Below are 13,294 nucleotides of genomic sequence, written 5' to 3' on the forward strand. Positions count from 1 at the left end.
GATTAATGACTGTTAATGTCTTCATGGTAACGTGTCCTTGTTACTGACTTTTTCTTAAATTCTGCCAGCTTGAAATTTATTAACTCATAACTTTCTGAAAATTTGTGTCATCTGTGTTTTTCAAACATCTTCCTGAGCAATATTTTTATTTTTTTTGAGACGGAACCTCTGTTGCAGGCTGGAGTGCAGTGGCATGATCTCGGCTCACTGCAACCTCCACCTCCTAGGTTCAAGCAGTTCTCCTGCCTCAGCCTCCCAAGTAGCTGGGAATACAGGCGCACGCCACCACACCAGGCGACTTTTGTATTTTTAGTGGGGATGGCTTCACCATGTTGGTCAGGCTGGTCTTAAACTCCTCACCTCAGGTGATCCACTCACCTTGGCCTCCCAAAGTGCTGGGATTACAGGCATGAGCAAGCGTGCCTGGCCATGTTTTTGATTTTACATTTAATATTTTAAATAGATAGTTTTCCCTTTTACTTCTGAGAATATTTTTTCTTCTGTTTGTGATACTGGCTCTTTCCTTATGAATTAATTTATTTGGTATTTACACAGCAACTTCTTGGTTCTGGTTCTCCTCATGATTATGCGTATTTATCAATAAAGGTTAATAATGAACTGTTGGGTAGCTGAAATCTAATTCAGGAGAGATCCCATTTTTCTGGCTTTTATGATAAATTGTAGTTACAGACATCCTTTACTTTGTCATTGTGAGCAGAGAGGAATCACCTCAAACTTAACATCTTTTTATGTGAACATGTCATTTGTCATCTGAACTGACCTTCCACATGGTTTCCATAGATTGACTGGACACTACTTTCCTTCTCTTGCCCTTAACATCCTGTTGTGGACACTATTTTTGGATCAGATATGTAAATTAGTCCAGTGAAGTGGACAAATAGCAAGTAATACAGAATAGAAGGAGAAGAAACATTGGCCAGTGTGTAGATCTCTAATTTCAGCAATTTCTACATTAATCATTTGCCTTTTATTAAACACACTACTTTTGTAAAACCTTCACTGTGTCTTCTGTTATTCAGAGATTCTGCTAGCAAAGCTTATTATTTTTTAGGTGTTCTGTGGTCTGGGATTCCCTTTTTCTGTTTTTAGTTTCTCACCCTCCTCCCACCCCTTTTAAATCTCCAAGTAGCTTTTGATGTGTTTGTGGATTAATTTTTATTGCTGTTGGATTGGGAAAGGAAGAGGAAAGGATGTGGAAGAACTTAGCAAATTGGTGTTTTTTTTTTTGTTTTTTTTTTTTTTTTTTTTTGAGATGGAGTCTCACTCTGTCACCCAGGCTGGAGTGCAGTAGCACAATCTTGGCTCACTGCAACCTCCTCTTGTGTTCAAGTGATTCTCATGCCTCAGCCTCCTAAGTAGCTGGGATTACAGGCGTGCACCATCATGCCCTGCTAATTTTTGTATTTTTAGTAGAGATGGGGTTTCACCATGTTGCTCAGGCTGTTCTTGAACTCCTGACCTCAGGTGATTTGCTCGCCTTAGCCTCCTAAAGTGCTGGGATTACAGGTGTGAGCCACTGTGCCTGGCCAGCAGCAAAATGTTTTGTTTCCATTGGTTTAGTGAACACTTGTACTTTATAATTTTTTTCTTTTTTATTTGCCAACTCACTGAGCAATTTACTTCATAATTTTTAAAAGGAATTTGTTAGAGAATCTATGATCCTAATATTTCTAATCACAGTTTATTGGCTGATATGATGGCTTTTATGGGCATCTTTTTTTTTTTTTTTTTAAAGACGGGGTTTCACCATGTTGGTCAGGCTGGTCTTGAACTCCCGACCTCAGGTGATCCACCCGCCTTGGCCTCCAAAGTGCTTGGATTACAGGCATGAGCCACTACACCCAGCCTTTATGGGCATCTTAAAGGTGAATTATTTTTCTTAAATGTAGAGGAAGATAAAGTACAGTGTTTGAGTCACAGTAGTTAACTGAAAAATATTTGCAATTGTATATGGTTACATGCCTCATAACAATGTGTCAGTCAACAACACACCACAGATCTGGTACTATCTATCTCAAGGTGGTTGCAGAATGTTATAATATGGTATTTTTACTGTGTCTCTTCTATTCTTAGATACACAAATGCATACCATTTTGTTACAGTTGCCTATAGTATTCAGTGTAGTAACTACACACCTATACGGGTGTGTAGGCTACAGGTTTGTAGCCTAGGAGCAACAGACTATATAGGTGTGTAGGAGGCTGTATCATCTAGGTTTATGTGAGTACACTGTGTTGTTCCCATAAGGCGAAATTGCCTAATGACCCATTTTGCAGAAAAGATCTCTGCTAAGCCATGGGTAGCTGCACTTAATGTACTGTAAACTGTGACGTGTATGTTACGTAGGTTATATGGGAGTAACAGTCTTATATTTTTTCATGTTAACTTACTGTTGTTGAATACTGTCTCAGTACTTGAATGTTTCTAACTGTAATACTCTCTTCCTTAGAATCTGTTGCTCGTGGATAGGATTATTCATGTTATTACTGTAATGGTTGATTGCATTGATTTCTCACCATATGACATTAAATATCAGCCCAAAGTTAAATGTAAGTATATATTTTTTAACCTTTGTTTATCCAGTATTTCATAAATAGTACCAAACTTTGCCAGGGGAAGTCCTAATAGTTTTGCTACCTCATTTTACTACCTTTTCATCTTGTTTAGCCATGTTAGTTACTATGCTAGGAGCTTTCTTACATATTCTCTCTGACTCTCCCTTTTCTTTTTAATTTTCATATGCTCTGGATCATTCTCTTACCTCTTTCATAAACAAAATGTCTTCATGTCTTTTTATAAAACAGAAAGATAAATATTCGAATTAGAGATTGCCTAATAATACAAATGATTTTACTTATTCCATCTGGTATGAAGGATTATCTGGACAAGAAACTTGGGCATAACTTGAAATGTTTTTATTTGCAAGCCTGATTTAAAATAATCATTGAATTGACATAATTTAAAATAAAATAATGGGATCAATTAATTGTTATTTTTTTCAGAAATTTAAAATTGTTACAAAAATTTAACAAAGTGTTTACCTAAAAAATGGTAATTAAATAGTTAAAATTAGACAATTTGAATCATAATAAGTTGTATGCCTTGGTTAGTTTTAAGTTATTTTGTAGGAAATAGTTTTTAAAATCTACTAATTGATTCATTGAAGTAAAATGTATCCACCTGTGTTTATATGTTCATACCACATAGGTAGAGATAATCTGCCATTAATTAAAAATGTTAGTTGATGTTGAGATATATTATTTCTTCCTGTTTAAAGATTAGGAACATATAAAATTGTGTACCAATAAGATCTGCTATTGATGAGTTTTCTAAAACATTCTTAGAATCTTTTTTGGATTTTGAGTTTTTACTAAGTAGCAGCATGTTATTCTCAGTAACATGTTAAGCTCCTTAAGTATATTATAGGTCAGAACATCCCAGCCTGCATGCCTTAGAAACAGGTTATAGATGTTCTTGAAATACTGATCTTAGCTCTCCTCTTGGGCTGACCAAGACCTAATCTGATTACTTCAGTGTGTCAGAAAAATACGTTTGCCTTTGAAAACCGTAAGTATACCAAGATTGTATAACAGATGATGTCAGAAATTATTTTATAACCCACTGAAGTTTCATAGAGCCAAGATGATGAGTCTCATATTGACATAATTTTACCTATGCTGATACTTCTCAAATTAGATTTAACTGAATATCCAGTTCAGGAACTGTAAACTCAAAGTTACAAATGTCTTTTTCACTTCACATCCATGCAAAACAGAGCCAGAATTCCTCTTGCCGTAAAACTTAGGTAATGGGGAGATTTCTAAAAGGAGTTGAGGGGAGGAAACAATATTAAGACTAGCTAAAAGAAAATTATTATTCAGAATTGTACATTAGGCTCACCTTGGGATTTTTTGGTGATTTACATTAGTTTCCGTGGAAACTTTGTATTCCTTTTCTCAGGCTTGTTAATTAACAGTTGACTGCATTCATCATATCTTCTCTCCCCAATCCCCAGCATATGCATTTGATTCTTTTTTTTCCTCTGAACCATTTGAAGGTATGGTTTTTAGACAGGTTGACAACCTGGAACAGTTCCTCAGTCTTGTCTTTTGTGTCCTTCAAACAAAAACTTTAGACAAGGTGCAGTGGCTCACGCCTGTAATCCCAGCACTTTGGGAGGCTGAGGTGGGCGGATCACCTGAGGTCAGGAGTTCGAGACCAGCTTGGCCAACAGGGTGACAACCTGTCTCTACTAAAAATACACAAATTAGCCAGGCATGGTGGCTCGCACCTGTAGTCTCAGCAACTTGGGAGGCCAAGGCGGGAGAATCGCCTGAATCCAGGAGGCAGAGGTTGCAGTGAGCTAAGATCATGCCACACTCCAGCCTGGGCTACAGAGCTATACTCCATAGCCAAAAAAAAGCAAGCAACTTTACTTTCTTAGAGTCTCTCAATCTGGGATTATCATACTTCCTCAAGATTAGATTCAGGTTCCCTTTATTTCTTTGCAGGAGTACCACAGAAATAATGCTATAGTTCCTTTTCACTTCATTATTTTCCCATTACTGGTGATGTTAACATTTCCTGTTTGAGGATGGCATCTGCCAATTTTTCCACTGTAAGGTCAATAACCAAATATTTAAAATTAATAAATGTTTTGTGGCACACTTGTTTCTCTAGATATACTTTCATTTACCATCTAATATATGGATCATGCTAATAATTCCTCTTTCTGCATTTGTCTCTGCTGTCTCTAATAGTGAGAAAATGGTTTTCATGACCCTCAATATATTTACAACTTGATCAGTCACCTGTGTGTAACCATTTTCCTGGCATATGGTTGTTACCTCACCTCAACATTCTGTCAGGGAATTTCTGGATATTGTTTTTCAGTGTACATTAATGTCTGAGAAATTGATTCCAAGAAAAGTCAGCTTCCTTTTAGAAGCAACACTTGTTTTTCATTTTACATATGAGATTAATTTTTAATTAAGAAGCATTAGATTAGTTTTCTGTTAAATTTGAGATCTCATTCCTTAAAATAATGGATTGGTTGAAGATAAACAGATATTTTGGAATGGGTATTTTTTGGGCAAGGGCAATGTGGGTTTATACTTGTAGGTAGATGTTTACAGAGGGATTAAGGAGGATACAAAAGAGTACTTTTAGGGACAAATCTTTTTCTTTGAATCTAGGAAATAGGCAGTAGACTTTCTGCATTCTTTGTCAGATTTGCATCTCTTGTTCAATGTTATTTGTAGGGATCAGTGTACTACAGATGAGCAAGGAAATGGTCATTCTTAGAGGAAATTTTTTGTTTTTGAAACTATTAAAATTTAAATTTGTAACCTATCTTATGTAATTTAATACTTTCCTACATATTAGTTGTTGACATTTTAAGAAATGTAAAATAAAAGTTTGAAATTCATAATTCCTAAGAAAAAATAGACTTGTTTTTCTCGAATTATTATTCATGATCTGCCAAGTACTTTTCATCTCCCATTCTCATTTGTAAAGATAATGTTCTAGTGATATTTATCCATTAATGGTACCTTATGTTATGATTTGCCTGGGGTGTCAGTCAGCAAATGGACATGTGTTTGATGTATCTAACGTTTAAATGTGAGCTATAAATTGTAAAAGTGGCAGTAACACTAATTTCAGTTTATTTGAGTTTTTAACTCAATTTTATTTTAGCACCACAGAGACCTTCAGATTGGTCCAAAAAGAAGAATGAGCCCCTAGGGAAATTGACTTCTTTATTTAAACTTATTGTGAAAGTGATCTATTCCTTCCACACTCTGAGCTTCAAAGAAGCACATTCCGATACCCTCTTCACTATTGGCAACTCAATCACCGGCATTATTTCCAGCATACTTGGACATATTTCTTTGCCTTCTATGATCCGAAAAATATTTGCGACTTTAACAAGACCTCTGGCATTATTTTATGAAAACTCAAAGTAAGTACTTTGGGCTAAATAGCTCTGAATTAAATGTATACAATTTAAATATAGGTAGCAACTCCTGGTTTTTAATCAGCTATGTTGTTGTAGATGGTAGTCTTGACAACTTTGTGGAGAGGGTAATAAACTACACTTTTCTTGAAAAGATAGTTCAGATAGTATGGAAATATGAGAGAGAAATTGGAAGTCCTTCTGTTTTGCCTGTTACTCCCGTTTCCCTTTTCTTTTCAGCGCCCTATCTCTTCAGAATTGTTTATACAAACAAGCATGCTTACTAAGTACACAATAGATATGAAAGCCTACTTGACATGCCGTTTTGCAATCAGTTATATGGTATGCATTTAATACAGTTGACTGTTTGTATCCATGGATCCTGCATTCATGGACTCAACCAACCCTGGATAGAAAATACTTGGAAAAATTAAAAAGAATAAAAATAATACAAATAAATATGACAGTTATTTACATAGCATTTACATTGTATTAGATAACATAAGTAATCTAGAGATTATTTAAAGCATATGGAAGGATGTGTTTAGGTTATATGCAGATACAACTTGTTTTAATTGGAGTGTTGAGCATCTATGGATTTTGGTATCCTGACAGGACGGTAGTCCTGGAATTAGCCACCACCATGCCCGGCTAGTCCCCCATGGATACTGAGGGATGACTGTCTTTGTACTGTATACATGAGAATCTCATTTTAAAAAAATGTCTGCATGTGATTCTGTTAAAGTTTTTACCCAATTTCTGATTGGTGGACATACATGTTTTTCTAGTGTTTTCCCTCAGAATAGTTGAACATTATTTGCACATAAATCATTGCCCACATTTGCCATTGTTTCTATAGAAGATTACTTAAGTAAAAATGTTGGTTTGAAGGGTATGCACATTTATGTTTCTGAATTGCTCTCCAAAAAAGTTGAGTTAATTTTGCATTACCCTTTATTTGAATTGAAGCAAGCAGTGCCTTAAAACCTAGGGGGTGGCTGGAGGTTGGGGAGAGAAACCAACCCTGTAATAAACTTGAACAAGCCTTTTGAAAGGATTCGTCAATATTCTTTATAGCACGCTTGTGTGGTTCAATCATAAATACAGCTTGTCTTTCATAAATTACATTCACAGAGAAAGTTTTAGGAACAGATTTTACAAAGTACAAATACAGCCTCCAAATCCATGAACTTTTCTTTGCAAATCTTTGTATTTCATTAAAAATAATGCTTAAAGGAAATGTAAATAAATAAGCAATTAGTATGATTATTACTTTGAGATTTATTGTAGATATTTTCCGTGATTCATTTTTCAAAGATTGGATTGTTTTATGCTTAATATTTAGCATTTGATTCTTTTTAACTTGTTAAATTTTCAGGCTTCTTTTTATATTACTCAATTTATTACTATGCCTTTATTAGCTCTTTCTTAGGAGTAGCTTGATAGATAGTACAGTGTTAACTTCCAGAAATATAAATGGTATTCTATTTTATGTGTTTTCCTTCCTAGGCTTGATGAAGTTCCTAAAGTATATAGTTGTCTGAACAACAAGGTAAAAATAGACAATTGTCCATAAAACATACTTTCATGATGAGAAAATCATAGGGTTTAGATAATTTTCTTCAACATAATTCTGCCGATTTTTAAAGGGGTTATTCTTCATTTTTTTTTATTTTTTGGAGATAGAGTTTCACTTTTGTTGCCCAGGCTGGAGTGCAGTGGTACCATCTCGGCTCAACTGCAATCTCCACCTACCAGGTTAAAGTGATTCTCCCACCTCAGTCTCCTGAGTAGCTGGGATGATGGGTGCACGTCACAATGCCTGTCTGATTTTTTGTATTTTTGGTAGAGACGGGCTTTCACCATGTTGGGCAGGCTGGTCTTGAACTCCGGACCTCAAGTGATCTGTCCGCCTCAGCTTCCCAAAGTTCTAGGATTACAAGCGTGAGCTACCATGCCCAGCCTATTCTTCATTTTTAATGGGCATTTAATAACATCATATGAACACCGTTACAGGTAGTTTTTTTTTTTTTTTTTTTTAAAGGATTTAATACTTTAAATTTGTGTTAAGTAATGAACTTTTTTTTTTTTTTTTGGAGACAAAGGCTTACCCAAGTGGGAATGCAGTGATGTGATTGCGGCTCGCCATACCCTTGTCCTCCTGGGCTCAGGTGATTCTCTCAGCCTCCCAAGTAGCTAGGACTACAGGCACACACCACCATGCCTGGTTCATTTTTGTATTTTTTTATAGAGGCGGGGTTTTGCCATGTTGCCAACATTGGTCTCAAACTCCTGAGCTCAAGCAATTTTCCCGCTTTGGCCTCCCAAAGTGCTGGAATTACAGGCATAAACCACCAAGCCCAGCCTAGTTAATCAACTTTTATCTCATCCCTTTCTTTATATATAATGGCGATCAGACCCAAAGTTTTTTAGGTGAACTTATGTAGGTAATTATTTATCTTGTTATTATAAAAACATAATTTCTTTTGTTAATAAAAAATAAGTTCAAAATTGAACTGTAATATATCAACAACCAAAGCAAATTCAACTGATAATTTGTCAAGTTGTAAAAAGGGATATATATTTGAGACGACAGTGGGGGTTAGTTTAAAATTTGCTTAAGTTTAAAAATTGCAGTCGCAACATATTGTGTGAGTTAATGTTTAGTATATTTTTTGCTTTTATTTTTTCCTTTTTCCTAGTTAGAAAAGCTACTGGGAGAAATTATTGCCTGTCTGCAATTCAGCTACACTGGAACTTACGACAGTGAACTTCTTGAACATCTCTCCCCACTAATATGCGTAGTATTTCTGCACAAGAGTAAACAGATTCGAAAACAGAGTGCTCAGTTCTGGAATGCTACATTTGCTAAAGTGACAATGTTGGTTTATCCTGAAGAGTTGAAGTATGTTAACAACAAAACTTCTATACAACTAATTATACTGTTGTGATCATGTAAATTAATATTTTGGTGTAAAATCTTTTCTTATGAGGAATCGTTACAGAGGATTCCTTAGTTGAAATATTACCATTTGGGATACATGATAATTATTAAACATTTCACCATTTCGTTCGTCCTTATAATAACCTTGATTTCAGAAACGAAGAAAAGTAGTTTAAATTATCCTTAATGGAAGAGACAAGGAGGATAGGAAATGGATGATTATTAAAGGTAGACATGAATGCTTTATATAATCTACTTCTCTTTGGAATTTTCCATGATACAAATTTGGAAATTCAGAAAAGTATAGGGAATAATACAAAAATTGTCTAATTTATTCCAGTTATTTTATTTTATTTTTTTTTTTGAGATGGAGTCTTACTCTGTCGCCAGGGCTGGAGTGCAATGACGTGATCTCTGCTCACTGCAGCCTCTGCCTCTAGGGTTCAAGTGATTCTCCTGCCTCAGCCTCCTGAGTAGCTGGGATTACAGGTGCCCACCACTACACCAAAATAATTTTTTGTATATAGAGACAGGTTTCACTATCTTGGCCAGGCTGGTCTCGAACTCCTGACCTCATGATACCCCCGCCTAGGCCTTCCAAAGTGCTGGGATTACAGGCATGTGCCACCGCACCTGGCCTATGTCTTCCCAGTTTTATATATGCATAGTAAGGAACAGTCTTTATTTAAAAATAAAAATCTATTTTGCTGCTCTAAAAGTTTAAAGTGCTGTTGTTAATGGATCATCAGTTCACCAGTACTACTTGACTTAAGGTGTATATTTTATGTACTTTTTAAAAGGCCAGTATTAAGACAAGCCAAACAAAAATTTCTGCTCTTATTGCCTGGTTTGGAAACTGTTGAAATGATGGAGGAGGAATCCAGTGTACCATATTCTGATGGAGTAAGTTGGGGGATTTTATTGTTCATTTATTTTTGGATGTTTAAATTGTTTATTTGTTGACATATGATATAGAACTGAACAGAAAAGAGTTCTGTAACATAGGCTTTTTCCATGTTGTCAGTTGCCTGGCCTAAAATTACTTTTGTGAATTAAGGCATAAAATTTTCACTAGAGAGTCTCATGTAAATAATCTCTAATTCTTGTCATGAATCACCCATTTTGAACTCATACCTCATCCGTGCTCTTCACAGAGTAAAATTCATAGCTAATTGTTGCTCTGGAAAAACTGGAAATAATGGTTACTAATTCATGTCTAAGCAAAAGCTGTTCATTTTCTTATTTAAAAAAAATTGATTTTCTCATTTCTTCTACCAGAAAAACACATCTTTGCTGTCACATCACATTAGGAGCAAAGTTTCTTTTGCTAAATATTTGATTACTGCCTGAAGATCTACGAGTTAAAGGCATGGATACTATATACCTATGAGGTGGAGTGTTCTTAGAAAAGTTTTTTCTATTCAGAGCAGATAGGGTATAGCTATTTTTTGTTTAGAATCTGTAAGAGGAAAAAAGAATGTTATAGCCAGCTAAGTACTGCATTTGGTTTTGACTGAAGTAAAAATTTTTCGCCAGATAACTAACAATTAGGATTGTTAAAAGAGTTGTTCACTGGAATTTGGTCTGTAAAAGGTGTATATTCTGTTGAGGGCAAATATGCTCTATCATACATGCCTTATTAACCCTCTGTTTAGTGTTTAAAGTTCTATGGCTTTGAATTTTCTCTTAGGAATATTTTCATTTACAAGTAGGGTGTTTGAACCTGGTAATTTAATTCACTTTGTGTATTTATGTGACATGTCTTATTTTCAGAATTCATAAAATTATAAATACTAAACAGCTACTATAAAAGAGATACCAAAGGCATTTGCTATTGAATTAGACAGTGGCTTTTCTTTCTTTGATTTTTATAGGCTTGAATAATTAGAAAAACTTTGACAATATTTGCAATTACTATCAGACTGGAATTTTCAAAATGTGAAAAGGAAAAGCAAAATATCACCTTTGTACTTAATGAAATTGTTTCATTTTTAATAAAACAGACAGAAAATTCGCAATTAAATGTGAAGATAAGTGGCATGGAGAGAAAATCAAATGGAAGAAGAGATTCATTTTTGGCACAAACTAAGAATAAAAAAGAAAATATGAAACCAGCAGCCAAAGTATGTTTTTAAAAGGACACTTAAAATCAAATTTTTAAGATAAAGTATATGGTAACTTTCATACAACTTTAAAAATGGGATGGAAAAGCTGTAAAAGACTAAATAAAGGTTGAGATTGCAGGGGAATTGAGAGCATGTAACCTAGAAGCCTTGGGTGATGATTTCTTGTTAGGAAAGGTAAGTTTCTGTGTAATGCTTAGCAACTGTCACGTGTAGTTATTCTAGGCAGCAGCCACCTTGAGATGGAATGAGACTAGTTATGAATGACTAACATAGGTAGCACAAGAGGAAAATATTTTAGAACTTGTGATTAGCATTGTTGTTTTAGAACTTAATATTTTGAATAGAAATAAATAATGCCTAGATAAGACACCAATGTTAAGCTCAAATGTTAACCTAAGTATCATACTAGTTGCCAGTTAACTGACTTTGAGACAACAGTTCTCTTTTCCATGACCTCCAGTAAAGGATATTCTAGAATCTTGAGACTATAGCCCTGGTGAAATGAAAAGTGTTATTTATTTATTTATTTTTTTTAAGAGTAACTCTGCCATATTTTTGTAGCCACAATAAATTAAAGCAATGGTTCCAATGAACGTTTATTGATAACATTGTAGTACCAAAGTTACCTGTATGTGGGGCATATTGGTGACTTTCACTTGACTAAGTTATGTTTCAACTTGGGAGCTGCAAATGTATTCACCTTCTGCCATATCAGTTCATTTCCATGTGTTGGCCTGACAAACGTTTTTGCCCATATTTTGTAGTTAAGCACAGACTTGGCTACTTTACAAAGCGGTTTAATACTTTCTGTTTTCTCAGCATTTATTAGAGGCAAAAAGAAAGTGGGGAACATTGTACTAACTTGTTACTGATCATGAGTATTATGAACTTCATAATCACTATTAAAAATGGTGTCACTATGGAAGAGAGTAATAGAAATATTGGAAAATAATTTGGAAACAAAAATGTGCATTTGTTTTATTTTTTCAAATCTGCAGCCGAAACTTGAATCTTCATGTTTAAAAGTAAAGAGTGAAATTCTTTTGGAAGAAGAAAAATCTACTGACTTTGTGTTTATACCTCCAGAAGAAAAAGATGCAAAGGAAAGAATACTAACTGAGCATCAAAAAGAAGTTCTCAAAACAAAGCGGTTTGTAGGCCTTTTATCTTGAGTTAGGTATTTGGTATTCAGGCTTAGATTTCATGCAGAAAACTATAACTTTGTGTTTAGAACTAAAATACTGTGTGTACTAAATTTTAGTGCCAAAAGTTATACTGTACATAAATGCATTTCATAATGTATAAAGCTACCTAGTAATGTACCAAATATTTATAAACTGAATTCCTTCTTTGAGGTAGGTTGGGAGGGGAAGACAGTTTCATGGAATATCTGGGAAATAAGCATTTTAGGTCATGATTTTATAGCAACTTAGTAGGATTGCAAGTTTAATTTCTTTTTACATTTTGTTTTATTTTTTTGAGACAGAGTCTCGCTCTGTTGCCCATGCTGGAGTACAGTGGCATGATCTCTGCTGACTGCAGTCTCTGCCTCCTGGGCTAAAGTTAGATCCTACCACATCAGCCTCCCAAGTAGCTGGGACTACAGATGGACACCAAGCCTAGCTAATTTTTAATTTTTTTTGTAGAGATGGGGTTTCGCCATGTTGCTCATGCTGGTCTCGAACTTCTGAGCTCAAGTGGCTCACCCATATCAACCTCTCAAAGTGCTGGGATTACAGGCATGAACCTGGCCATAAGTTTAATTTCTAAATGTAAGAATATCCGATTTTTGAAGTTACTTATATACAGTTTTTTTTTTTTTTCAGGTGTGATATTCCTGCCATGTATAATAATCTAGATGTTTCCCAAGATACTTTATTTACTCAGTATAGTCAGGAAGAGTCTATGTAAGTATAGAAGCCATCAAACTTTTATATCTGTTTTATTCATTTTAAAATAATTATAAAAGCAATATTTCTTACCATTATTTATTTCAGGGAAATTCCTACTTCAACCAGAAAACCAAAGGAAGATTCTAAGATGACGATCACGGTATGTTTGGCATTTCATATTTTGGGCTTTTTAGAATCATCCTTCCATTATATAGTCTGTTAAACTGCTGAAAGGTCTGTAGGTCTTTCCTTTATTAATTTTAAGATTTACTGTATGATTTCCTGTTAACTCCCTCCCATTCAGATACTAGCAGATACTTTTGCACGCGCGTGCGCGTGCAATAAATGTACTTGG

The 13,294-nt window shown here is 34.8% G+C and overlaps 1 protein-coding gene across 8 annotated transcripts in view; it reads left to right on the forward strand.

Moving 5' to 3' along the window:
* Positions 1-13,294, forward strand: part of RIF1 (replication timing regulatory factor 1) — a 70,024-nt gene that overhangs the window by 38,227 nt on the left and 18,503 nt on the right. For all 8 annotated transcript variants that reach the window (XR_004271312.1, XM_032286354.1, XM_032286359.1 and 5 more), the window contains 9 exons: positions 2,471-2,570; positions 5,719-5,983; positions 7,487-7,529; positions 8,680-8,882; positions 9,722-9,824; positions 10,925-11,044; positions 12,046-12,197; positions 12,874-12,954; positions 13,045-13,099. Coding sequence is in view for 7 of the 8 variants with exons in the window: in XM_032286354.1 (XP_032142245.1) it covers positions 2,471-2,570; positions 5,719-5,983; positions 7,487-7,529; positions 8,680-8,882; positions 9,722-9,824; positions 10,925-11,044; positions 12,046-12,197; positions 12,874-12,954; positions 13,045-13,099 (1,122 nt within the window). In the remaining variant the exon portion in view is untranslated. The remainder of the gene's footprint in view (positions 1-2,470; positions 2,571-5,718; positions 5,984-7,486; positions 7,530-8,679; positions 8,883-9,721; positions 9,825-10,924; positions 11,045-12,045; positions 12,198-12,873; positions 12,955-13,044; positions 13,100-13,294) is intronic.

The sequence above is a fragment of the Sapajus apella genome, unplaced genomic scaffold, assembly GCF_009761245.1.
Source record: "Sapajus apella isolate SASKATOON/1434 unplaced genomic scaffold, GSC_monkey_1.0 scaffold18, whole genome shotgun sequence".
Lineage (NCBI taxonomy): Eukaryota > Metazoa > Chordata > Mammalia > Primates > Cebidae > Sapajus > Sapajus apella.